A 25,111-nucleotide genomic window follows, 5' to 3' on the forward strand; every position below is an offset into this window, starting at 1 on the left:
ATTGTATTTATTATCATTAGTCATTTAGGTCAACATTGGATCATTCAGAGATCCTCACTGAACTTCTGGAGAGAGTTTGCTGCACTGAAAGTACAGGGGCTGAATAATTTTGCACGCCCAATTTTTCAGTTTTTGATTTGTTAAAAAAGTTGATAACACAGGATTAGCCACTCTGCAGTGTCATTCCACTCCATGATTGTGTCCCACTTGTTGTTGATTCTTCACAAAAAAATACAGTTTTATATCTTTATGTTTGAAGCCTGAAATGTGGCAAAAGGTCGCAAAGTTCAAGGGGGTCGAATACTTTCGCAAGGCACTGTACTATAACATTACTCAGTCTGAAAGAATAGATTGAATTGGTAATGTATGAATCAATATTTGAGAAATCATAGCAATGATCACCTTGTATTTGGTTTTCTGATTTGCTGCCATTTGTGCCAATTGATTTAGACACTGTAGTTAACTATAAAGTACTATCACCGTATTCAGAGTTCTACTCATGAAGTGCACCTTGGCTTGAGCAGGGGTGGTCTCCCAGGTGAACTATAGGGCAGGACAGGCAAATGCGTGGCAGGAGGTGATGCAGCGTGCGCACAGTGTACCTGCTGGTCTCTATGGGCCAGCAGGATGTTGGCCTTCACTCCTGACCAGGGAAAGGTTCTGCCCAGATAGCTACTGTCCAAAGGCACATCTGATACATTTCACTTACTACTATCAGTAGTACACACTGATTCAACCTCCCAAAAACCAGCTACAGCATTGGAGCACAACTCACCCGGGGTAACCAGTCTACTGTACCCATTAGCTTACAGTTATGCATTATCAACCACATGACCAGGCATTTTGAAATCTACAACATCAAATATATCATAATACCAGCTCAGCCATGCAAATAACATTTAAGTTGTTTACCTATAAGCGTGACACAAACTGATGCATTGGTTTCTAATATTTATTGATGAGAGACAATACTGTGAAACCCATATAAAACAAATACCAACATGTATTCAGTCCGACAGAATGTAAAATGACAGTCAGTCATGATACAATACACAATGCAATACAGTAAATGATCAAATAGGAACATTACACTAATTGGAAATATATCACAACATTCTGTTTACAACTAACAATTTGTATTATTTACAAATATCAAAAGGTAAAACATTTTTAAATAGTAAGTGATGCATTAATAAAAACATTTTTTCAAATTGCATGTTTATCCCATTCTATTTTATCATGAAAGTTGAAATGATACATTCAATAAACATGATCAAAAATGTATGACGGATGTACATAATGAGTCTGTATGATTCCATGGAGTGGTTTTAGCTATATATGGTGATGTTCTCCTACAAGAAGTACAGTTGCTGTGTTCAGGCCTTCACCACTTCATGATACAGTATCACCTAAACAGAGACCGGTTAACTCCATAAAGCCTGAGCAAATGTGGAGGATTACATATATGTTACAAATTGGTTATATATGTCTTACAGATGTGTTACAGTGAATTCATAACTGTGTCAGAGCTGTGTAGCTTTCACAGTTTCCTTGGGAGCTTCTAGTGGCTCATTGTCTCTGGTTAGGGCTGGGTTATCATACATCTCTTGACTCTTCTTCCTCTCCTTACCACCCTTCTCTTCATCCTCAGTCTTCTGGCAGCACTTACAGCAGCAGCAGCAGCGGGTGCCGCAGAAGGCCATGCCAGACATAATCACTCCATCCCAGGGGGCCATGGAGTGCAGGGGGCGGGGCAAGAAGTCCCAGTTCCGGAGCCTGCTGGGCAGGTACCGAGGACAACGCGTCTGCATCAGGTTGACGATGATGATGAAGATGGCCAGGACAACGATGGGCACAGCCACCCCCACCAGGGCCTGCCAGCCGGCCAGGGAGAGCCCCAGGATGGTTAGGGGCATGAGGAAGAAGCAGAGCAAGAGGTAGATCGCTGCGAACCAGCGGTAGTTGGCTGTGCGGTTCCCCAGGGCTCTGGCCAAGCGGATGGGGATCCGAGTGAAGGGGATAGGATACCACAGCAGGATCCCCGCTATGTTGAAGAAGAAATGGCACAGTGCAATCTGCAGAGGAGATGCAAACAGGGTGAGTGAGACTTCAATAACACTGATGTATAGAGAGACAGAGTGGACAGAGAGCAATATGACACCGCCATAAAAATAAATGATTACTACAACAAACCTGCAGTGAGTTGGCCAGGGTTTCCCCGGGAGCAGCCATAGCAGCAAGAATAGCAGTGGTAGTTGTGCCGATATTAGAGCCCAATGTCAGGGGATAGGCTCTCTCAAGGCTAATAACACCAATACCTGTTGGACGATAGAGAGAAGGAATAAGACATTGGCCAGAGAAAAATAATACAGGCAGGGTTACATGATACTGAAAGAATACTTGAGTGTACCAGTAGGTTTGGATGCCATAGGAGCCAGCTAAAGGTAAATGGATAGATAGACGCTAAACAAATATGCCTAACTACTCACCAACAAGGGGCGTGATTGCAGAGGTGAAGACAGAGCTGCTCTGAACGATGAAGGTCATTCCTGCTCCGACCAGGATGGCAATGTAACCAGTGACCCAGCCGAAGGGGAAGGGGAAGTCTGAACAGACAAGACAGAACAGGTTGGCATGGGCTCCCGAGTGGCGCAGCGGTCTAAGGCACTGCATCTCACAGACCCTGGTTCGATTCCAGGCTGTATCACAACCGGCCGTGATTGGGTGTCCCATAGGGCGGCGCACAATTGGCACAGCGTCATCCGGGTTAGGATTTTGCCGGGGTAGGCCGTTCTTGTAAACAATAATTTGTTCTTAACTGACTTGCCTAGTTAAATAAAAGTTAAAAAGCTTGGAGACCATAACCTTAAGATCACTTTGACTGTATTATGACCCCTTCAACATCAAAGTGAATTTTAGGATTACTTTCAACATAAACATCAAAGTGAATTTTAGGATTACTTTCAACATGAACATCTAAATGACCATAAGAATCACAGGATAGTCATGTAACAGGACCAGAGCACCTGATGTGACCTTCAATCTGCAGAATGGCTAATCCTGTGTTATCAAACAGCGTTCTGAGTAGATTGGGAAGATAGCCAATGTCTTCTCACCTGTGTTGAGCACCTTTTTGATGACCACGGCCACCTGTCCCTTGAGCATGGAGTTGAGCAGCTTGACGATGAGGATGAGGCAGGTACAGAGGATGAGCAGGGACAGGGCCAGCAGGATGAGGCCCACAGCCAGGTCAGGCAGGTTAGCATAGGCAAAGATATGGTTACCTGCATGGGAAGATACCAAATGTTATTAAATATATACCTGAGACAAGGGTGGGATAAAACTGAAAGATTAGAGAGAAGGTAATTAGTTTGTTGAGATTAGTGATAAGATAATTTTTCTGTCCTGATAGGACTTCCACTGATTTGATGGAAAGGATAGGAAGGAAGAATGTTACTTCAACAGTCAACATGTTTTTTTCCCCATAGCTTCTACACTTAGCCCTGACATGTCTGGTGACCCAAAGTAATGGGTTACTTTACAACTGGATCTGATCCAAGCCAAAATGAGTGATGACCCTTTCCCTTATTTTGATTGGCTGATTTTCCAAGCATACAGGTATTAATTTTGTTTGGCTGTGTGGAGTGCTGGCCCGTCGATCGGCCTTGGGCCACTCAGGTGCTTCAGCTGGCCAGAATGAATGGGACTTTTAAGCGGGTAGAGGGGGTGAGGGGAGGGTATTTGAGCAGGTAAAAGAGGTGAGAGGAGGGTATGTGATGAGTCACTAAATCGACTGAATGGAAGTCATTGTCCTTGTGACAGGTGGTGGTGGTGATGGTGGTGGGGGGGTTGTTCTCTGGTTTCACAGATGTTTGGCTGAGCGTATCAGGTAATCCAAATTGCTCTGTATAGGCCTTTTGTGGGATCATGGGCACAGTGATTGTTCTGTACTTACATCTCTCTAGATTGATCGTCTCAGTAACATTTATCTGCGTCCATGTCTTGTTGCCTTCCACCCAACAGGGGACGCCGATTGTGCAGTTGGCAGCTGAGGGAACTGTTATATTTAAAAGAGTCTAAAAAATAATAATACAAGTTTTTTCGCCAATACAGATAAAATGCACAGTGCATAATCATTGTAATCAAAACCTATGGAAACAATAACATCCACATTGACTAGTAAAGAAAGGGCATTTTATTAAAGGTCCAACACAGCCGTTTTTACCTCAATATCAAATCCTTTCTGAGTGACAGTTAAGTACTTTACTGTAATTGTTTACCAATCAAATGGTCAAAAAGAAACAAAAATAGCTTATTCGCAAAGAGCTAATTCAAGCTGGAATTTTGATAGGACTGTCTGAGAGTGGTCTGAGTTGGGAGGGGAAAACTGAAAATGTACTGTTTTTCTCAGAGAGGTTTGGAACTCTCTTATTGGTCTATTAACTGATTTACCACCTGGTGATGTCACAAGGCATGCCAAAACAGGCTGACACCAAAATAGGCTGACATTTCAGGCGGTCTTTTCTAACAGCGCACACATTAAAAGGGCATTATAATAATTTTCACAATTTCACAAAAAACACAGGAAATCACGTTTTTGACTGCACTGGGCCTTTAAGAAAATTCCACCTTCATCATGATATAGTGGCAATAAAGCACTGGTCCTTATAAGTAGAATCACTCTGGCCAAGCTAAAAGCTGTCAAACATTAACCCTGCGACAGAGGGCTTAAGAGATAACACTCCCAGCTATACTACAGATTTATCTTGTTTTCTTACTGTTGGAAAAGTCTTCATCATCAATCATCACAAACTTGGTCGATAATAACCCACTGTTTGACTGTCTGATTAATAATTCCGTGAATTACCGTGATATTCTCTGTTTTGCACCAGATTTTGATCAGACTCTTGTTTCTGGCCGCTGGGTCACCCGTGGCAATGTCACTGATGACCGTTTTATCCAGCTAGAGGAAAAGAAAGGCTTCTGTTCAGTTGTATATAATTTTATTATGGCCTACTAAAGTTCTCTATCAACTCAAATGTAACATTAAGCTGATGTTTCAAATATGTTTCAGGGTTGTATAGGTGTCTTGCTAGCCTTTGGAAAGTACTCAGACCCCTTGACTTTTTACACATTTTGTTACATTACAGTCTTATTCTAAAATGTATTAAAAAAAATATTTCCTCATCAATCTACACACAATACCCCCTAATAATGAAGCAAAAACAGGATTTTTGCTGATTTATCAAAAAAAAAAAAAAATGAAATATAACATCTATCTACATAAGTATTCAGACCCTTTACTCAGTACTTTATTCAAGCACCTTTGATAGTGATTACAGCCTTGAGTCTTCTTGGGTATGACGCTACAAGCTTGGCATAACTATATTTGGGGAGTTTCTCCCATTATTCTCTGCAGATCCTCTCAAGCTCTGTTAGGATGGGTGGGGAGCGTTACTGCACAACTATTTTCAGGTCTCTTCAGAGATGTTCGATTGGGTTCAAGTCCTGGCTCTGACTGGATATTCAGAGACTTGTCCCGAAGCCACTCCTGCGATGTCTTGGCTGTGTGCTTAGGCTCGTTGTCCTGTTGGATGGTGAACCTTCGCCCCAGTCTGAGGTCCTCAGCGCTTTGGAGCAGGTTTTCATCAAGGATCTCTCTGTACTTTGCTCCATTCAAATTTCCCTCAATCCTGACTAGTCTCCCAGTCCCTGCCACTGAAAAACATCCCCACAGCATTATGCTGCCACCACCGTAGGGATGGTGCCAGGTTTCCTCTAGAAGTGACGGTTGGCATTCAGGCCAAAGAGTTCAATATTGGTTTCATCAGACCAGAACATCTTGATTTTCATGGTCTGACAGTCTTTAGGTGCCTTTTGGCAAACTCCAAGTGGACTGTCATGTGCCTTTTACTGAGGAGTGGCTTCTGCCTGGCCACTCTACTATAAAGGCCTGATTGGTGGAAAGCTGCAGAGATGGTTGTCTTTCTGGAAGTTTCTCCCATCTCCACAGAGGAACTCTGAGTGACCATCGGGTTCATGGTCAACTCTCTGACCAAGGCCCTTCTCCCCCGATTTCTCAGTTTGGCCAGGCGGACAGCTCTAGGAAGAGTCTTGGGGGTTCCAAACTTCTTCCATTTAAGAATGATGGAGGCCACTGTGTTCTTGGGGACCTTCAATACTGCAGAAATGTTTTGGTATCCTAGAGCTGTGCCTCGACACTTTCCTGTCTCTGAGCTTTACGGACAATTCCTTCGACCTCATTGCTTGGTTTTTGCTCTGACATGCACTGTCAACTGTGGGACCTTATATAGACAGGTGTGTGCCTTTCCAAATCATGTACAATCTATTGAATTTACCACAGCTGGACTCCAATGAAGTTGTAGAAACATCTCAAGGATGATCAATGGAAACAGAATGCACCTGAGCTCAATTTCGAGTCTCATAGCAAAGGGTCTGAATACTTATGTAAATAAAAAAAACTAGATTTCTGTTTTAAATTGTTTATATATTGTTAGGTGCATTAGGGACACTCGTGATAATAATAAATGCCATTTAGCAGACACTTTTTTCCATAGCAACTTACAATCATGCATGCATACATTTTAGATATGGGTGGCCCCAGCGGGAATCAAACCGACAATATTTGCTGTTGTAAGCGCCATGCTCTACCGAATGAGCCACACAGGACCACCTATGTTGAAGCAATCTGTCAGTCGATGACACAGTCGATGACGTAGCACGCAACCATTGGTTGATGTCTGCAATGTCTGGGCAGGAGCAAAAGTCCTATCCTTTGCTTGCTCATAGTTAGTTAAAATCCCATGATGTACACCAGATGACATCATCCAGAATAGCATTTTATATTGTGATCAACAAGATGCTTCATGATGGTAAAATGCTGCTCCTACCTCTATGATGGCACTGGTGAGGGGGTCAGTGATGACGTTTAGCAGGTCAGGGGCATTGTCACCCCCCTGGATGTTAAAGGAGTCGATGACAATCTTGGTGAGTTTATACAGGACACCAGTGGCTGCCTCCAGCGGTAGCAGGATCAGCACAGACAGCCAGTTAAAGAAGTCATGCACCGTGGCACCAGCAAACGCCCTGGACAAAATAACACCAGGATCGACATCTCACTATCCAGCATGATACAATTCTGCTTGTTACCAAGCAACAAATTGGAATTATTTTTTATAGTCCAAAATGGTGAAGTAAACTTCTATCAATTTAGGCTGCTTAGAAAGTGATCCAGTCAGATGTACCTGCGGAACTCATTTCTGTCTCCTGCCTGCATCATCGCCACGATAGTGTTGGTGACAGAGGTTCCAATGTTGGCTCCCATAATGACAGGCACGGCAGACTGGACCTCCAGCACTTCAATGACGATACAATCACTTTAGGTTTATATGAGACAATAATCACTTGGCTTTGATGTAGTTATGTAGTTATGTATACAGATGTGTATGTATGAGTGAGTGCAAATGTGTTTGTTTACATTTTAGCAGATGCTTTCATCCAGAGCAACTTATAGGAGCAATTTGTGTTTAGTGCCTTGCACAAGGACACATACAGATTTTTCACCTAGTTGGCTTGGGGATTCAAACTAGCAACCTTTGGGTTACTGGCCTAACACTCTTAACCGCCAGGCTATCTGTTTGTGTGTATGTGCATCCTGTACATGCGTGAATGTCTATGTGTGCATGTGTGTATGTGTCCCATGTGTACTTGTATGTGTGTGTATACTCACATCCAGAAGACACCATGCTGACCACAATAGAGGAGGACGTGCTAGAACTCTGGACTAACACTGTGACCAGCACTCCAATCACCAGGCCAGCCACAGGGTTGGACAGCACCGCATTGTCCTGGAAGATGTCCCCGGCTGCCTTACCTATGGATACACAGTGACACACAGCCAAATTCATCATGAAAACATCCCATAAATGCTTTGATATCCATAAACAGCCAATTTTATGATATTTAGAAACAGAATAAGAGGACAGTTGTAATTGTGAATAATATTGTGTAATGTCATCAACATGAAAGTATGAGAGTATCATTAAATGAGCAGAGCTAAAACATAAGTATGGACAATGGGTCCCTTATCAGGATCTGGTTGACAACAAAGATTCACTTTTAATTACTTTAATTTGATTATGACTGTATATTATATGATTGGGTTGGGTTGAATTAATTTTGTCTACACTGACAGAGAGAGAGAGCGGGTTTAATGTTACCTCCAACTAGCTGGAAAGCAGAGCTCAGGACGTCCAGAGAGCAGACAAACATGTAGAGAAATCCAACCAGCAGAATAAACTTGACGATGGAAGTCAGAACCCGCATAACCTTCCCTTTGGCATCCAACTCTGTTTCCAAAGAGAGACTGAATTTTTGTTGGTGTAGTCACACAGGTTCTCACTTCAACATTGATTTTCATCCCAGTGATTGGCATTTTTCCTGTTTTGTTGCCTTACAACCTGGAATTAAAATGCATTTTTTGGGGGGGTTGTATCATTTGATATACAGCATGCCTACCACTTTGAAGATGCACAGTATTTTTTTATTGTGAAACAAACAAGAAATAAGACAAAAAAATAAAAAACTAGAGTGTGCATATGGATGGGTTCCGCTGGTGTACAGAAATCTTTAAGTCATGCCACAGATTCTCAATTGGATTGAGGTCTGGGCTTTGACTAGGCCATTTCAAGAAAGTTAAATGTTTCCCCTTAAGCCACTCAAGTGTTGCTTTAGCAGTATGCTTAGTGTCATTGGGATGGTGGTTCACCATCCTGCTGGAAGGTGAACCTTCGCCCCAATCTCAAATCTCTAGAAGACTGAAACAGGTTCCCCTCAATAATTTCCCTGTATTTAGCACCATCCATCATTCTTTCAATTTTGACCAGTTTCCCAGTTCCTGCCGATGAAAAACATCCCCGCAGCATGATGCTGCCACCACCATGCTTCACTGTCGGGATGCAGTTCTCAGGGTGATGAGAGGTGTTGGGTTTGTGCCAGACATAGCGTTTTCCAGGATGGCCATCTGACGAGAGTACCTCCTTCCATATGTTTGGGGAGTCTCCCACATGCCTTTTGGCGAACACCAAACGTGTTCGCTTATTTTTTTCTTTAAGCAATGGCTTTCTGGCTACTCTTCGGTAAAGCCCAGCTCTGTGGAGTGTACAGCTTAAAGTGGTCCTATGGACAGATTCTCCAATCTCAGCTGTGGAACTTTGCAGCTCCTTCAGGGTTATCTTTGGTCTCTTTGTTGCCTCTGATTAATGAACTCCTTGCCTGTTCCAGGAGATTTGGTGGGCGACCCTCTCTTGGCAGGTTTGTTGTGGTACCATATTCTTTCATTTTTTTTATAATGAATTTAATGGTGCTCCTTGGGAAGTTCAAAGTTTCTGATATTTTTTTATAACACAACCCTGATCTGTACTTCTCCACAACTTTGACCCTGATCTGTTTGGAGAGCTCCTTGGGCTTCATTGTGTCACTTGCTTGGTGGTGCCGCTTGATTAGTGGTGTGGAAGACTCTGGGACCTTTTAGAACAGGTGTATATATACTGAGATCATGTGACAGATCATGTGACACAGATTGCACACAGGTGGACTTTAACTAATTATGTGACTTCTGGAGGTAATTGGTTGCACCAGATCTTATTTAGGGGCTTCATGACAAAGGGGGTGAATACATATGCATATACCACTTTTCCGTTTTGTATTTCTTAGATTTTTTTTAAACAAGTAATTTTTTTTCATTTCTCTTCACCAATTTGGACTATTTTGTGTATGGCCATTACATGAAATCCAAATAAAAATCAATGTAAATTACAGGTTGTAATGCAACAAAATAGGAAAATTGCCAAGGGGGATGAATACTTTTGCAAGGCACTGTATTGAGCACCCAGTGGTCAAAAGCTGTGCACTTTGTTGGGAATGAGGAACAATTTCAGATGCAACCACACTCTATCTCACCTGACCACTTGAGTCCAGTGTCCTGCAGTTCAGGGAGGTTCCAGGGGTCATCCTCATCCGGGTCCTTGTCCACCAGGTCCATGGTAGAATATGCCGGCAGGACGACTGAGTCTTTAGGTGCCTTACCATCATCATCTGTGAGATTAGGATAATTGTGAGTGGAGGTTGCCTCTGTGTGTGGTGATGCTGCCTGGTGGTGAGGTATGGACTTCATAGATAGTAAAGCGTAGCCTACTGTACATACCAAGAGTGGGAGACGGAGTATCTCTAAATTCTGGATGAAGAGGCATTGCCCTATAGGAAAAAATAACTTACTTTGCGGTAAACCATGAAGATCATGTAGCAAACCTCAAGGTATATTGGAGTAAGGCTAAACAGTTTTGACTTGAATAAATCAATTTGGAAAGAAAAACATTTAAATGTGAAAAGCCAGTAACGGTTCAATTTTTAAATATTTTTCTCTCTCAGAGGAAACAAATACACAGTCCTTTTATATTGAGACACCTCTATTTGATAGTTCCTAAATATTTTATATTTTTGTATCCTCCAACGCATAGCCAAGCAATCTTGTGCCTGTCACAAGATGTTACCAAATATGAGAATTTCTCCTTTAAATTATGGAAACTTATTCCATGGGAATAACTCATGGTGATGTTGCTTTTTCACATCCACATTGATAAAGTCCACAGAGAAATACAAATATGACTGTATGCTAGGGGCCTACAATCCTCAAGAAACCATTAAAAAAAAGTTGAATCAGAAAAGCTCTCTAAGCTCAGATTTTCCAAGGTTCAAAATGAGTTATCTCAAACAAAAATTGTGTACAACAGAGGCATACTATGCCTATTACTAGGCTATAACTAATACAATGAATACCTATTATTCTAATAATAACAATAATAGTTATATCATCGTTATCTTTGCAACATTTGACAAAAAAAAGAAAGCGAGGTTAAACAGCAGAAAGTAGCACTCCTGAAAACAAGCTCGACCAGTCATTGGCTACACATTGTGTGTAGCTGCATGCCAAAAAGAATAATAATAATAATAATAATTTAGAGGTTATAAGCAAATACAACTATAGGTAACAATTCCTAACATATCCTTGTTTGTTTGTTGTAGTTTTATTTTGTTGTGATATTACCTGAATGAGTCTTGTTTGTAATGTATGATGTATTGCAGTATGAAGAGTGGTAATACACACCTGCAGTGGAGGCTTTTGCAGGAGTCCTTCACCTGAGCTACCTGGATACCGCAAGCTGCTTATAAAGCACAAAACACGCTGGACCCTGACTGTTCAAAGTCCGTGGCAAAAGGGGCGCTCTGACAGTGAGTGAGTGATCTTACCAGAGCATCTGCAGTGAATGTAGACCAGGCAACATCAAATGATTAGTGTATGATGGAATATTACTACTCTGGCATGGGTTTTTACAACTTTGTTGGCACTAGGTAGAAAGTAGGCTAATGCCTGTCATAAACTTTTTTATTTTTTTTTGCGGGATGATAGTAGCAGTCAATCTCAGAATATGGCGAAAAGAAAAGTAGCAAATGAACTAGGCGTAACCAAATAACCTTGATGATTTCAACATGGATGTAATGTATTGCCACATTTTCAAATATCTAAAAGGCCAGTTTGTGAATATTTATCACACTTTGATTGAGAATAGGGTATTCAAATAACAGATTTATAGAAGTTTTGTCTTCCAAATTTAATTAAGACTTTAAACAGGTTTAGACCATCTAGATTATTGCTAACCCTACCCCTTTTCCTGACCTTAACCTAATTATCCTGAACTGCTACGTTAATTATCTTATTAACCTGCTACGTTAATTATCTTAACCTGCTGCGTAAATTTCCCTAGAACCTGCCACAAAAAAGTCGCTTTCGATTTGAGCTGTATGAAAGTGGCATGTTTTTAGGTTGTCCTGGCCGGCTCAGTTTGCATTTGTGTGAAATGCATTTATCTTCTGAGTGGAGAAAACATGCTCTCTGGTGGTGGCTTGTGGTGGCATTTGTAGGTTAAGCCAAATTCTTTGGCAAATATTGTAGAGAACAAAAAAAAAAGTTAAGTATGTTGTGGGTAAAAAATGTTTAAGATCTACAGTGGGGCAAAAACGTATTTAGTCAGCCACCAACTGTGCAAGTTCTTCCACTTAAAAAGATGAGAGAGGCCTGTAATTTTCATCATACTTCAACTATGACAGACAAAATGATAAAAAAATATCCAGAAAATCACATTGTAGGATTTTTAATGAATACATTTGCAAATGATGGTGGAAAATAAGTATTTGGTCACCTACAAACAAGCAGGATTTCTGGCTCTCACAGACCTGTAACTTCTTCTTTAAGAGGCTCCTCTGTCCTCCACTCGTTACCTGTATTAATGGCACCTGTTTGAACTTGTTATCAGTATAAAAGACACCTGTCCACAACCTCAAACAGTCACACTACAAACTCCACTATGGCCAAGACCAAAGAGCTGTCAAAGGACACCAGAAACAAAATTGTAGACCTGCATCAAGAACCTCAGCCACCCGAGCCACGGCCTGTTCACCCCACTACCATCTAAGGAGGAGACAGTACACGTGCATTAAAGCTGGGACCGAGAGACTGACGAACAGCTTCTATCTCTAGCCCATCAGACTGTTAAACAGTAACCACTAGCCGGCCTCCGCCCAGTACCCTGCCCTGAACCTTAGCCACTGTTACTAGCCAGCTACCACCCTGTACGCTACCCTGCACCTTAGAGACTGCTTAGCCCTATGCACATAAAGTCATTGAACAGTGGTCACTTTAATCATGTTTACTTTACATACTGTTTTATATCTATATACCATATTCTAGTCAAGGCTCATCCTATATAAATGCTGCTGTAAACACATTTTCCATTCATATACTGCCCATACAGTCTATACACACCATTATATACAGCGCATTCGGAAAGCATTCAGACTTTTTCCACATTTTGTCACATTATAGCCTTATTCCCTCATCAATCTACACACAATACCCCATAATTACAAAGCAAAAACAGATTTTTAGAAATGTATACAATTTATACAAAATATACATTTACATAAGTATTCAGACCCTTTACTCAGTACTTTGTTGAAACACCTTTAACAGCGATTAAAGCCTTAAGTCTTCTTGGGTATGACGCTACAAGCCTGGAACACCTGAATTTGAGGAGTTTCTCCCATTCTTCTCAGCAGAACCTCTCAAACTGTCAGGTTGGATGCGGAGCATCGCAAAGCTTTTGTCAGGTCTTTCCAGATATGTTCGATCGGGTTCAAGTCTGGGCTCTGGCTGGGCCACTCAAGGGCATTCAGAGACTCCTGTGTTGTCTTGGCTGTGTGCTTAGGGTAATTGTCCTGTTGGAAGGTGAAACTTCATCCCAGTCTGAGGTCCTGAGCGCTCTGGGGCAGGTTTTCATCAAGGATCTCTCTGTACTCTGCTCCTTTCATTTTTCCCTGGATCCTGACTAGTCTCACAGTCCATGCCACTTAAAAACATCCCCACAATATAATGCTGCCACCACTATGCTTCACCTTAGGGATGGTGCCAGGTTTCCTCCAGACTTGACGCATGGCATTCAGGCCAAAGAGTTCAATATTGGTTTCATCAGACCAGAGAATCTTGTTTCTCATGGTCTGAGAGTCCTTTATGTGCCTTTTGGAAAACTCCAAGCAGGCTGTCATGTGCCTTTTACTGAGGAGTGGCTTCTGTCTGGCCACTCTACCATTAAGGCCTGATTGGTGGAGTACTGCAGAGATGGTTGTCCTTCTGGAAGTTTCTCCCATCTCCACAGAGGAACTCTGTAGCTCTGTCAGAGTGACCATCGGGTTCTTGGTCACCTCCTGACCAAGGCCCTTCTCCCCCGATTGCTCAGTTTGGCCAGGCGGCCAGCTCTAGAAAGAGTCTTGGTGGTTCCAAACTTCTTCCATTTAAGAATGATGGAGGCCACTGTGTTCTTGGTACCCTTCCCCAGATCTGTGCCTCGACACAATCCTGTCTCGGAGCTCTACGGACAATTCCTTCGAACTCATGGCTTGGTTTTATGGGACCTTATATAGACAGGTGTGTGCCTTTCCAAATCATGTCCAATCAGTTGAATTTACCACAGGTGGACTCTTATCAAGTTGTAGAAACATCTCAAGGAGGATCAATGGAAACAGGATGCACCTGAGCTCAATTTCGAGTCTCATAGCAAAGGGTCTGAATACTTAAGGTATTTCTGTTTTTCATTTTATATACATTTGCAAACAATTCCAAAAACCTGTTTTCGCTTTATCATTATGGGGTATTGTGTTTACAGTATATACTGTATGTGTATATACAGTGGGGCAAAAAAAGTATTTAGTCAGCCACCAATTGTGCAAGTTCTTCCACTTAAAAAGATGAGAGAGGCCTGTAATTTTCATCATAGGTACACTTCAACTATGACAGACAACATGAGAAAAAAAATCCAGAAAATCACATTGTAGGATTTTTAATGAATTTATTTGCAAATTATGGTGGAAAATAAGTATTTGGTCAATAACAAAAGTTTATCCCAATACTTTGTTATATACCCTTTGTTGGCAATGACAGAGGTCAAACGTTTTCTGTAAGTCTTCACAAGGTTTTCACACACTGTTGCTGGTATTTTGGCCCATTCCTCCATGCAGATCTCCTCTAGAGCAGTGATGTTTTGGGGCTGTTGCTGGGCAACACGGACTTTCAACTCCCTCCAAAGATTTTCTATGGGGTTGAGATCTGGAGACTGGCTAGGCCACTCCAGGGCCTTGAAATGCTTCTTACGAAGCCACTCCTTCGTTGCCCGGGCGGTGTGTTTGGGATCATCGTCATGCTAAAAGACCCAGCCACGTTTCATCTTCAATACCCTTGCTGATGGAAGGAGGTTTTCACTCAAAATCTCCCGATACATGGCCCCATTCATTCTTTCCTTTACACGGATCAGTCGTCCTGGTCCCTTTGCAGAAAAACAGCCCCAAAGCATGATGTTTCCACCCCCATGCTTCACAGGAGGTATGGTGTTATTTGGATGCAACTCAGCATTCTTTGTCCTCCAAACACGACGAGTTGAGTTTTTACCAAAAAGTAATATTTTGGTTTCATCTGACCATATGACATTCTCCCAATCTTCTTCTGGATCATCCAAATGCTCTCTAGCAAACTTCAGACGGGCCTGGACTTGTACTGGCTTAAGCAGGGGGACACGTCTGGCACTGCAGGATTTGAGTCCCTGGCTGCGTAGTGTGTTACTGATGGTAGGCTTTGTAACTTTGGTCCCAGCTCTCTGCAGGTCATTCACTAGGTCCCCCCGTGTGGTTCTGGGATTTTTGCTCACCATTCTTGTGATCATTTTGACCCCACGGGGTGAGCTCTTTCGTGGAGCTCCAGATCGAGGGAGATTATCAGTGGTCTTGTATGGCTTCCATTTCCTAATAATTGCTCCCACAGTTGATTTCTTCAAACCAAGCTGCTTACCTATTGCAGATTCAGTCTTCCCAGCCTGGTGCAGGTCTACAATGTTGTTTCTGGTGTCCTTTGACAGCTCTTTGGTCTTGGCCATAGTGGAGTTTGTAGTGTGACTGTTTGAGGTTGTGGACAGGTGTCTTTTATACTGATAACAAGAATAATTTTGCACGCCCAATTTTTCAGTTTTTGATTTGTTAAAAAGTTTGAAATATCCAATAAATGTCGTTCCACTTCATGATTGTGTCCCACTTGTTGTTGATTCTTCACAAAAAAAATACAGTTTTATATCTATGTTTGAAGCCTGTAATGTGGCAAAAGGTCGCAAAGTTCAAGGGGGCCGAATACTTTCGCAAGGCACTGTATATAAAATCCGGACTCTGACATTGCTCGTTCTGATATTTCTTCATTGCTTTCTTTTTACTTTTTTAATATTGTGCTTATTGTTTTGTATTGCGAGGTATTATTACAGGACTGTTGGAGCTAGAAACACAAGCATTTCGCTGCACCTGCAATCACATCTGCAATCTGTGTACATGAACAATTCACTTTGATTTGATGTAGGCCTCCATGTGTGCCCCTGGCTTCAAAAGTAATACAATATTTATTGCTTGGCCATATCAATTGCAATATTTACCTCAAAATCGTTAAATTTTTTGACGGGGATCATGTACAACAAACATTGCATCAAACGTGTCTCATCTGCAGTCCCATGACATCATACAGTGGCTATGACAATAACTAAAGTTCACATCATGATAGCATAGAGAGATGCCCATTGCCCACTGATGAGAACGACATTAATCAGCTTATCACATGAGCGTAATCACTGACTCACAGATTACTACTACTACTGCAATACAATAATAAAAACAGATACGGGTGTGATCTATTATTGCCCCTGGTAGGCTATATAGTTCATCTTCTATTAAGCGTGATTAGTGTTATGAGTGTTACGCGGAGCAGAGCAGCTGAACCCAAGAGAACTCAGACGAGGAGACTGGGATAAGGTAACCAAGGTATTTATTGAAAAACAGTGGGGAGATGGTGTGCAGGCCAGGAAAAGCTTGGGCGGGTTGCAGGGAGCCAGATGCTGAGGCTAAGGCCGGAGTGAGGGGAGTTGGGGCTAGGTAAGCAGGTACGGAGAGGAATCCAAGGAAGCAGTAAAGTGGGGGGTCCGCGACAGGATAGCAGGACTGACAAGACGTGGGACTGGAGACAGGGACCAAAGTTAGAGCGGACAGAACTGTAGCTGAGAGGAAAACAGCATCAGGCAAGGGACATCAGGCATAACACGAAAACAGGATCTATGCAAGAACAAACAGCTAAAAACGCAGAATGAGCAGATTTTACGATCTGGCAGTATGGAAGTGGCAGGGCTAAGTATTTGTAGAGGTCTTGATTATGGAACAGGTTGCAGCTGGTGGGGATCTGCTCTGCCTCCAGCACACCTGTCTCTGCCCCCCCCCCCCACACACACACACAGGGAGAGAGTACTGGGGGAGAGGTGGCAGGTTAGGGAGACACAGGATGAGCAGTAGAGGGTGTGGCAGTTGTAGATGTAACAATGGGTAGGGCTGGGCGTTTTGGTCATTTTTTCCAACAGAGCATTTCGGTCATCCGACCTCTAGAGCCCTATATAGCACCTCCTCACAGCAAGTGTGAATTAATTGTCACGTGTGCATACCATCCTCATCTAATATAATTATCCATTTAGTCCAAAATAAATTGGCAACAATGTGGATTGATTTCAAATGAAATGTTTGTCGACAATTATTCTCATCAGCAGCCTAACTTAAGGCCAATATCAAAATAAATATTTAACTTATTCATTAGCTGTTGTATTGTAAGCACATCGTTCGTGGCCGGTGTGGGCTTGTTTGCCTATAATCTGTTTTAGAGAAATGTAATCATCGAATATTGTAAGAACTTTCATTGTCTGTTTATATGTAAGAAAGGCCAATGTTCTCAATTCTGTCGCTGTACATTTCAAAAGTGCTGAACAAATAGTTATATTGACTACGTCCGTCGTCTCTCGCTCATTAATGTCTTAATCAAAATTACGGATTGCCTCTTATCCGCTTGTCGTCCCCTTATGCCATAGTTTGTACATCTCAATTGTCAGTAGAAACCACATTTGTTTAAGCAAGTCAGCCATATCAGCGTTTTTTTTAAAGGCAGTAAATGAGGCGGAATAAACTGTAGCAGCGGTAAGGCGTTGGGACTGCTGTTGGCACCCTGCTGTTGGGACATCTTTATGTAGACCCAAACAGTTTGCTGCCAGACAAGGCTCCGCTGATAGTCAGGTGTAGCAGTGGTAAAGTGTTGGGACTGCTGTTGGCACCCTGCTGTTGGGACATCTTTATGTAGACCCTAACAGTTTGCTGCCAGACAAGGCTCCGCTGAAAGCCAGGTGTAGCAGTGGTAAAGTGTTGGGACTGCTGTTGGCACCCTGCTGTTGGGACATCTTTATGTAGAACCTAACAGTTTGCTGCCAGACAAGGCTCCGCTGAAAGCCAGGTGTAGCAGTGGTAAAGTGTTGGGACTGCTGTTGGCACCCTGCTGTTGGGACATCTTTATGTAGACCCAAACAGTTTGCTGCCAGACAAGGCTCCGCTGAAAGCCAGGTGTAGCAGCGGTAAGGCGTTGGGACTGCTGTTGGCACCCTGCTGTTGGGACATCTTTATGTAGACCCAAACAGTTTGCTGCCAGACAAGGCTCCGCTGAAAGCCAGGTGTAGCAGTGGTAAAGTGTTGGGACTGCTGTTGGGACATCTTTATGTAGACCCAGTTTGCTGCCAGACAAGGCTCCGCTGAAAGCCAGGTGTAGCAGTGGTAAAGTGTTGGGACTGCTGTTGGGACATCTTTATGTAGACCCAAACAGTTTGTGGGCACCGTTTGTCACCGTTATGGTGCAATGAATGTATTGTTTAGTGTTGTGTTGTTGCTTTGCTGTCAGGCATCCTACATTTGTTTGTTTGGCCCACCAAGATTTACATGCTAAAATCACCACTGTCTGAAAATAGTCTACATTTCCCCCTCTACATTTTCTGATATAAAAATGCCAATCATACCTATATTTTAAGAACAGACAAAGAATATGTTGTGAAATATTTTGTTTATTGATGTTGTCTTGTTATGTAAAGATGAGACTGTTTCGCTATATCCTCCACGGCATGACCTGTCAGCTATCTAAACTGTCTTGGGTAGAAGCATTCTTCCTAGACAGCATAATGTGTCCTCTGTATCAGAGGAGGCTGGTGGGACGAGCTATAGGAGGACAAGCTAATTGTAATGGCTGGAATGGAATTCATGGAATGATGTGGTTTCCATATGTTTGATACCATATGTTTGACACCATATGTTTGATACCATATGTTTGATACCGTTCCATTGATTCCATTCCAGCCATGTCAATGAGCCCGTCCTCCTATAGCTCCCTTCACCAGCCTCATTTGCTGTGTAGTCTGTTTTTCCATGTATAATCTAATGCTAAATTATACATTTTACAGAATATATTGTTGTCATCTGCAAATAACGTCCCAGTGGGGTATTGACACACTCTTTTTTCAAGTGATAATCTGATTCTGTCTGGATTCATAGTCTCTCCCCTTTAACTGTCCTAATGAGCCTATTTTTATAACCTCTGATGATCAGGGATTGTGTCTGTTGGAGAGGATCACCTTGAGCAAAGTGAGGTGTAGAAACATTGATCTACAAATAGTATTCCCTGCCAAATAATAAGCTTTGTGCGATTACATTTCATAGAGCTACGCCTCCCCTGGCTTAGGCGACCACTCCCCCCACCAAACACTCAAGCACAACCAAATATTGAATGATTGATTGGTGACAGCTTGTGTGACAGCTTGTGCATTTCTTAGGATTTTCTGCCTGCAGCAAACCCAGTGGATAATAAGGTTTGCTCCGGTGTGTGGAATAATAACCAGATAGGCCTAATAAGTCAAATCAAATCAAATCAAATGTATTTATATAGCCCTTCGTACATCAGCTGATATCTCAAAGTGCTGTACAGAAACCCAGCCTAAAACCCCAAACAGCAAGCAATGAAGGTGTAGAAGCACGGTGGCTAGGAAAAACTCCCTAGAAAGGCCAAAACCTAGGACGAAACCTAGAGAGGAACCAGGCTATGTGGGGTGGCCAGTTCTCTTCTGGCTGTGCCGGGTGGAGATTATAACAGAACATGGCCAAGATGTTCAAATGTTCATAAATGACCAGCATGGTCCAAAAATAATGAGGCAGAACAGTTGAAACTGGAGCAGCAGCACGGCCAGGTGGACTGGGGACAGCAAGGAGTCATCATGTCAGGTAGTCCTGAGGCATGGTCCTAGGGCTCAGGTCCTCCGAGAGAGAGAAAGAAAGAGAGAAAGAGAGAATTAGAGAGAGCACACTTAAATTCACACAGGACACCGAATAGGACAGTAGAAGTTCTCCAGATATAACAAACTGACCCTAGCCCCACGGCACATAAACTACTGCAGCATAAATACTGGAGGCTGAGACAGGAGGGGTCAGGAGACACTGTGGCCCCATCCGATGACACCCCCGGACAGGGCCAAACAGGAAGGATATAACCCCACCCACTTTGCCAAAGCACAGCCCCCACACCACTAGAGAGATATCTTCAACCACCAACTTACCATCCTGAGACAAGGCTGAGTATAGCCCACAAAGATCTCCGCCACGGAGAAGTGTCAGTTATTTTTTAACTAGATTAAAATGAAGTTTAAAATGTCTTAATCAGTAAGACTTTAAAACTTCTTGCTCCTACCTGAGACGCAGATGTCTCAACTAGGCACCTGGAAATGCAAATGCGCTACGCTAAATGCTAAATGTACTCGTTAAAACTCAAACGTTCATTAAAACACACATGCAGGGTATTGAATTAAAGCTACACTCGTTGTGAATCTAGCCAACAAGTCAGATTTTTAAAATGCTTTTCGGCGAAAGCATGAGAAGCTATTATCTGATAGCATGCAACACCCCAATATACCTGAAGGCGACGTAAACAAAAGAATTAGCGTAGCCGGCGCTACACAAATAGCAGAAATAAAATATAAAACATTCATTACCTTTGACGAGCTTCTTTGTTGGCACTCCTATATGCCCCATAAACATCACTATTAGGTCTTTTTTTCGATTAAATCGGTCCATATATACCCAAAATATCCATCTATGGAAACTGTGTGATTCAGAAAAATTCAGTTTCAAAACGCAGCTTCATTTTTTAAAATTACAAAAGTCGACGATAAACTTTCACAAAACACTTCGAAATACTTTTGTAATCCAACTTTAGGTATTAGTAAACGTTAATAATCTATCAAATTGAACACGGGGCGATGTGTATTCAATAGCTCCACGTCTTCAAATCACGTTTGGGAAATCTCTCTTCCAAGACGTCCTGTCGGAGACCGGATGGAATGGAATCTCTCTCCTTTGTTTGACCAAGAAATAACTCTCGGGAAAATGACAAGACTGGCGACATCGTGTGGAAGCTGTAGGAATTGCAATCTCGGCCCTATTTAATTTGGTGTCCCTTAAACAACACATGCAAGTGGCGCATGGATATTTTTTTCAGTTTTCAGTGACCAGTTTTTCTTGCACTTTTCGATGAAACACACGCTCTGTTATAGTCACAGCCGTGATTTAACCAGTTTTAGAAACTTCAGAGTGTTTTCTATCAACACATACTTATCATATGCATATACTATATTCCTGGCATGAGTAGCAGGACGCTGAAATGTTGCGCATTTTTTAACAGAATGTTCGAAAAAGGAGGGGGTAGACGGAAGAGGTTTTAACTCTGTCAGTATCTTTTTTAAACATACATTTTATTTTCAGGACTGGCACCGTCAGATTTATCCAATGCCAGATGATGTCTCAAAAGCTAGTGTTTAAACTTTAATGTATGCAAATGTCTGGAATATTTTTGTGCCCTTTAATTTTCATTCCTCCAGACAATGTATACAAATGTCTGTATACTGTCCCAGGATAGATGTTCTTGACCTATTCTGAGTGCACACATTGTTTTAAATTTCAAATACACCCACAATGGCGATAAGTGTGTGAAAGGTGAAGGGAGGGGAGGTTGAGTGTCTGCTACCCTATAATACACGTCACTTTACACAGGGTTCATGATTCAAATAACCTCAAATACTACAGAAACTTTTACATGTGACATTGTTTCACAATTCATCCAGTCATTTATTAACCATGGATACTGATACAATTTGTTTTTTCCATATGACTTAAGGAATCCCACATTCTGTGGCACAACCTTTACCCTGCTTGGATTGGTCCTCCACCCACACTCTAATCAAATATATATTTGGATGGATTAAAACTGAGTTTACAGCACGATCATATAGAATGTAACATGCTGAAACATGACCATGGTCGAAATCTTTGGCATGGAATGAACTATTTTTTCAAGAGGTCTTATCGAATTATATATTCAAATTGCATTGCATCTGATATCGTCTTATTTGATTTATTCCGTGATGCACAATTATGGCATAGTGGTTAATGATTGCCCAGAGCGCCTTTGAGTTGATGCTGCGTAGCTATCTGCCGCGCTGGCTCTGTAGTCCACGCAGGGTCAGAGTTTATTATCTTGTCTCCTTACTGCTAGGGTCCACCCAGCACTATAGTACTCTGTTAGGAGTCTATAAAGCCATAAACACTCTGAACTGCTTGAACTCGTCTCATCTAGTTCATCCTGGGAGGCTTTAGAGAGAGAGGCTGTATCTGCAGTCAAGGTCACCACATGGGCCTACCACACTGCATTGGGATGATGGAAAACTACTTAGCAGCATCAGCACACACAGTCACTATGGACTTGAGTTCCTTGCTTCTCATTTACCTTTTCAGGTTCGGGATTACGTTTTCTGAAAGCCCTGAGTACTGTAATATAAAACCTTATTCAGATACTGAATGTCAAGTTGAGCTTTCATGTTCTAGTATGTTCTAAATCAGATGTGCTGTGACCATCTCAAACTGTGGACTGGCAGAGCGGTCTATAATGGCCGGGGTAGGCCGTCATTGTAAAATAAGAATTTGTTCTTAACTGGCTTGCCTAGTTAAATAAAGGTTAAATAAATAAAAAATATAAAGAGTTGGAACTCTCCACGAGGTGTGTCCTTTATTTTATTTAACTAGGCAAGTCAGTTAAGAAAAAAACATGATTTACAATGATGGCCTAGGAACAGTGCCTTGTTCAGGGGCAGAATGACAGATGTTTACCTTGTCAGCTCAGGGATTTGATCTAGCGACTTTTCAGTTACTGGCTCAACGCTCTAAGCTAGGCTACCTGCCACTCCACTTTACTAGTTTAACTATTAACACCCCTATCTATCCCTGTGCCTGCCAGTCTCACATAGATGACAAAATAGTCTTAGACAGATTACTTGATTTAGGGAGCTCATTTGCTCTCCACTGAGTGGTGTTACTCTGCCACCCTCATGGCCCTGTAGCCTCTCCTTTAAGGAGTCTATCCTCAAGGTGGCCCAGCTCCTGAGATTCCCCTGATCACCAGCAGAGGGTAATGAATGACTGGTAATAACACAAATTATACTGCAACACTTGAACATACTGTGTACTCATCTCACCTAGCTGTGGTAGATCTGATAGATCAGCCCTGACTTTCTACCAAAATAAGAGCATTATGTTAGGACTAACATTTCTGCTTGTTTTTCCAGTTAATTCATAGTGTTCTGAGAACAGAAGTTTCAGCTGTGTTGAGTGTTAACTGGGGAACACATATGGAACACCCTCCACACCCCCACAGCCACTGCATTGTGTAGCCTAGCTTCTTCTGTCCCAGCAGCAGCAGGCTGCATCCCCACAAGGTACAGTATGTGGCCCCCTGGAGACCTAACTCATCCAGACATCTGCATACACACACATTACGTAAGCATGGCCGAGACGAGGGCCATGAGAAACTCCAGCAGAAATTCACCCCAGATCAGATCAGTCTCGTTGTGTGTAGAACTTTATCCCAACCAACTGTCACATGATACCTCAGGGTATGTCTCAATGTTCTATTCAATTTTACAATGTTTTCCAAGTGGATGTGGGCATAGCCTACTTTAGTTCGTACTGTACTGATACTTATAATGTGTATCTTCAGGGAAGGAAAACTAGAGGGTAATCAGGTTACCACAGAAAAAAGAATAGGTACTAGACCTATAGCTTACTTTAATAGGGCCATTGTCATCCCAAATATAATCCTGCATGGCGCTATAGGATCAGGCTATGTAGCATAATAGTGCTGGGATCACTGCAGCTTACACAGGGGAAAAAGGTTTATTTAAAGTGACATCACCACACTGCGGTGAACGCTCGGTCCTGATCACAGAGTTCTGCCTGAGTAGAAAACTGCTGACTGGAAAACAGAAGGTCTTTTGACGGTAATCGTTTCACACTTTTAATATAGGCCTGCACAGCAACGCTTTAGAAACATCTAATATAATGGCAGAGAAAAAAAATGAACAGGAGGGGAGGGGCCTGGGGGGGGTCTATATTTTCCATATCTTCCCTTGTTTGATCCAACCAGTGGAGAGTGGTAGCAATTTAATGTCAAGGTTAGCCATCACCACCAATTTATCCACTGCCCCCCTCCCATACTCCTGACTCTGCTCTCTTCCTGCCCGTTCCAAGGCAGGCTCGCCAACGCTGACACTTCTCAGGCCTCGGCGGTGATTGATCAGCAACGCTCCCTCCAAGGTGCTCCGTATGGACGGCTGCTCATTTATCTTAAATCACACAGGAGATGAGGAATGAAACCGTGACCCCGGAGCTCTTTTTCTCCAGGACCAAGAAAATGCCGACAGAACTCACTCAGACAAAGGTAACGCTGACAGAACTCACTCAGACAAAGGTAACGCTGACAGAACTCACTCAGACAAAGGTAACGCTGACAGAACTCACTCAGACAAAGGTAACGCTGACAGAACTCACTCAGACAAAGGTAACGCTGACAGAACACACTCAGACAAAGGTAACGCCGACAGAACTCACTCAGACAAAGGTAACGCTGACAGAACACACTCAGACAAAGGTAACGCCGACAGAACTCACTCAGACAAAGGTAACGCTGAGAGAACTCACTCAGACAAAGGTAATGCTGACAGAACTCACTCAGACAAAGGTAATGCTGACAGAACACACTCAGACAAAGGTAACGCTGACAGAACACACTCAGACAAAGGTAATGCTGACAGAACACACTCAGACAAAGGTAATGCTGACAGAACTCACTCAGACAAAGGTAATGCTGACAGAACTCACCCAGACAAAGGTAACGCCGACAGAACACACTCAGACAAAGGTAACGCTGACAGAACACACTCAGACAAAGGTAACGCCGACAGAACTCACTCAGACAAAGGTAACGCTGACAGAACACACTCAGACAAAGGTAACGCCGACAGAACTCACTCAGACAAAGGTAACGCTGACAGAACTCACTCAGACAAAGGTAACGCTGACAGAACTCACTCAGACAAAGGTAATGCTGACAGAACACACTCAGACAAAGGTAACGCTGACAGAACACACTCAGACAAAGGTAATGCTGACAGAACACACTCAGACAAAGGTAATGCTGACAGAACTCACTCAGACAAAGGTAATG

At 42.5% G+C, this 25,111-nt stretch overlaps 1 protein-coding gene across 1 annotated transcript; it reads right to left on the bottom strand.

Moving 5' to 3' along the window:
- Positions 1-938: 938 nt before the first annotated feature.
- On the bottom strand, positions 939-11,237 carry LOC100135942 (sodium-dependent phosphate transport protein 2B). Its single transcript, XM_021604256.2, has 13 exons — positions 11,186-11,237; positions 10,226-10,275; positions 9,982-10,116; positions 8,241-8,369; positions 7,751-7,894; positions 7,266-7,377; positions 6,912-7,107; positions 4,868-4,963; positions 3,956-4,076; positions 3,117-3,284; positions 2,490-2,606; positions 2,194-2,318; positions 939-2,075 (listed from the first exon to the last, which is right to left on the bottom strand). Exons 2-13 carry the CDS (start codon positions 10,269-10,271, stop codon positions 1,524-1,526), a joined length of 1,941 nt encoding a protein of 646 aa, XP_021459931.2. The 5' UTR covers positions 10,272-10,275; positions 11,186-11,237; the 3' UTR covers positions 939-1,523.
- Positions 11,238-25,111: the final 13,874 nt, after the last annotated feature.

Source organism: Oncorhynchus mykiss, chromosome 5 (assembly GCF_013265735.2).
Source record: "Oncorhynchus mykiss isolate Arlee chromosome 5, USDA_OmykA_1.1, whole genome shotgun sequence".
NCBI lineage: Eukaryota > Metazoa > Chordata > Actinopteri > Salmoniformes > Salmonidae > Oncorhynchus > Oncorhynchus mykiss.

What these genes read in the sequence shown, in the direction of transcription:
- LOC100135942 (XM_021604256.2), bottom strand. Translation starts at nt 10,271, where the DNA reads ATGCCTCTTCATCCAGAATTTAGAGATACTCCGTCTCCCACTCTTG. An exon ending in GACGATCAATCTAGAGAGAT is followed by an intron (nt 3,285 to 3,955) that starts GTAAGTACAGAA and finishes CTTCCCATGCAG; the next exon opens with GTAACCATATCTTTGCCTAT. An exon ending in CAAAAAGGTGCTCAACACAG is followed by an intron (nt 2,607 to 3,116) that starts GTGAGAAGACAT and finishes TTGTCTGTTCAG; the next exon opens with ACTTCCCCTTCCCCTTCGGC.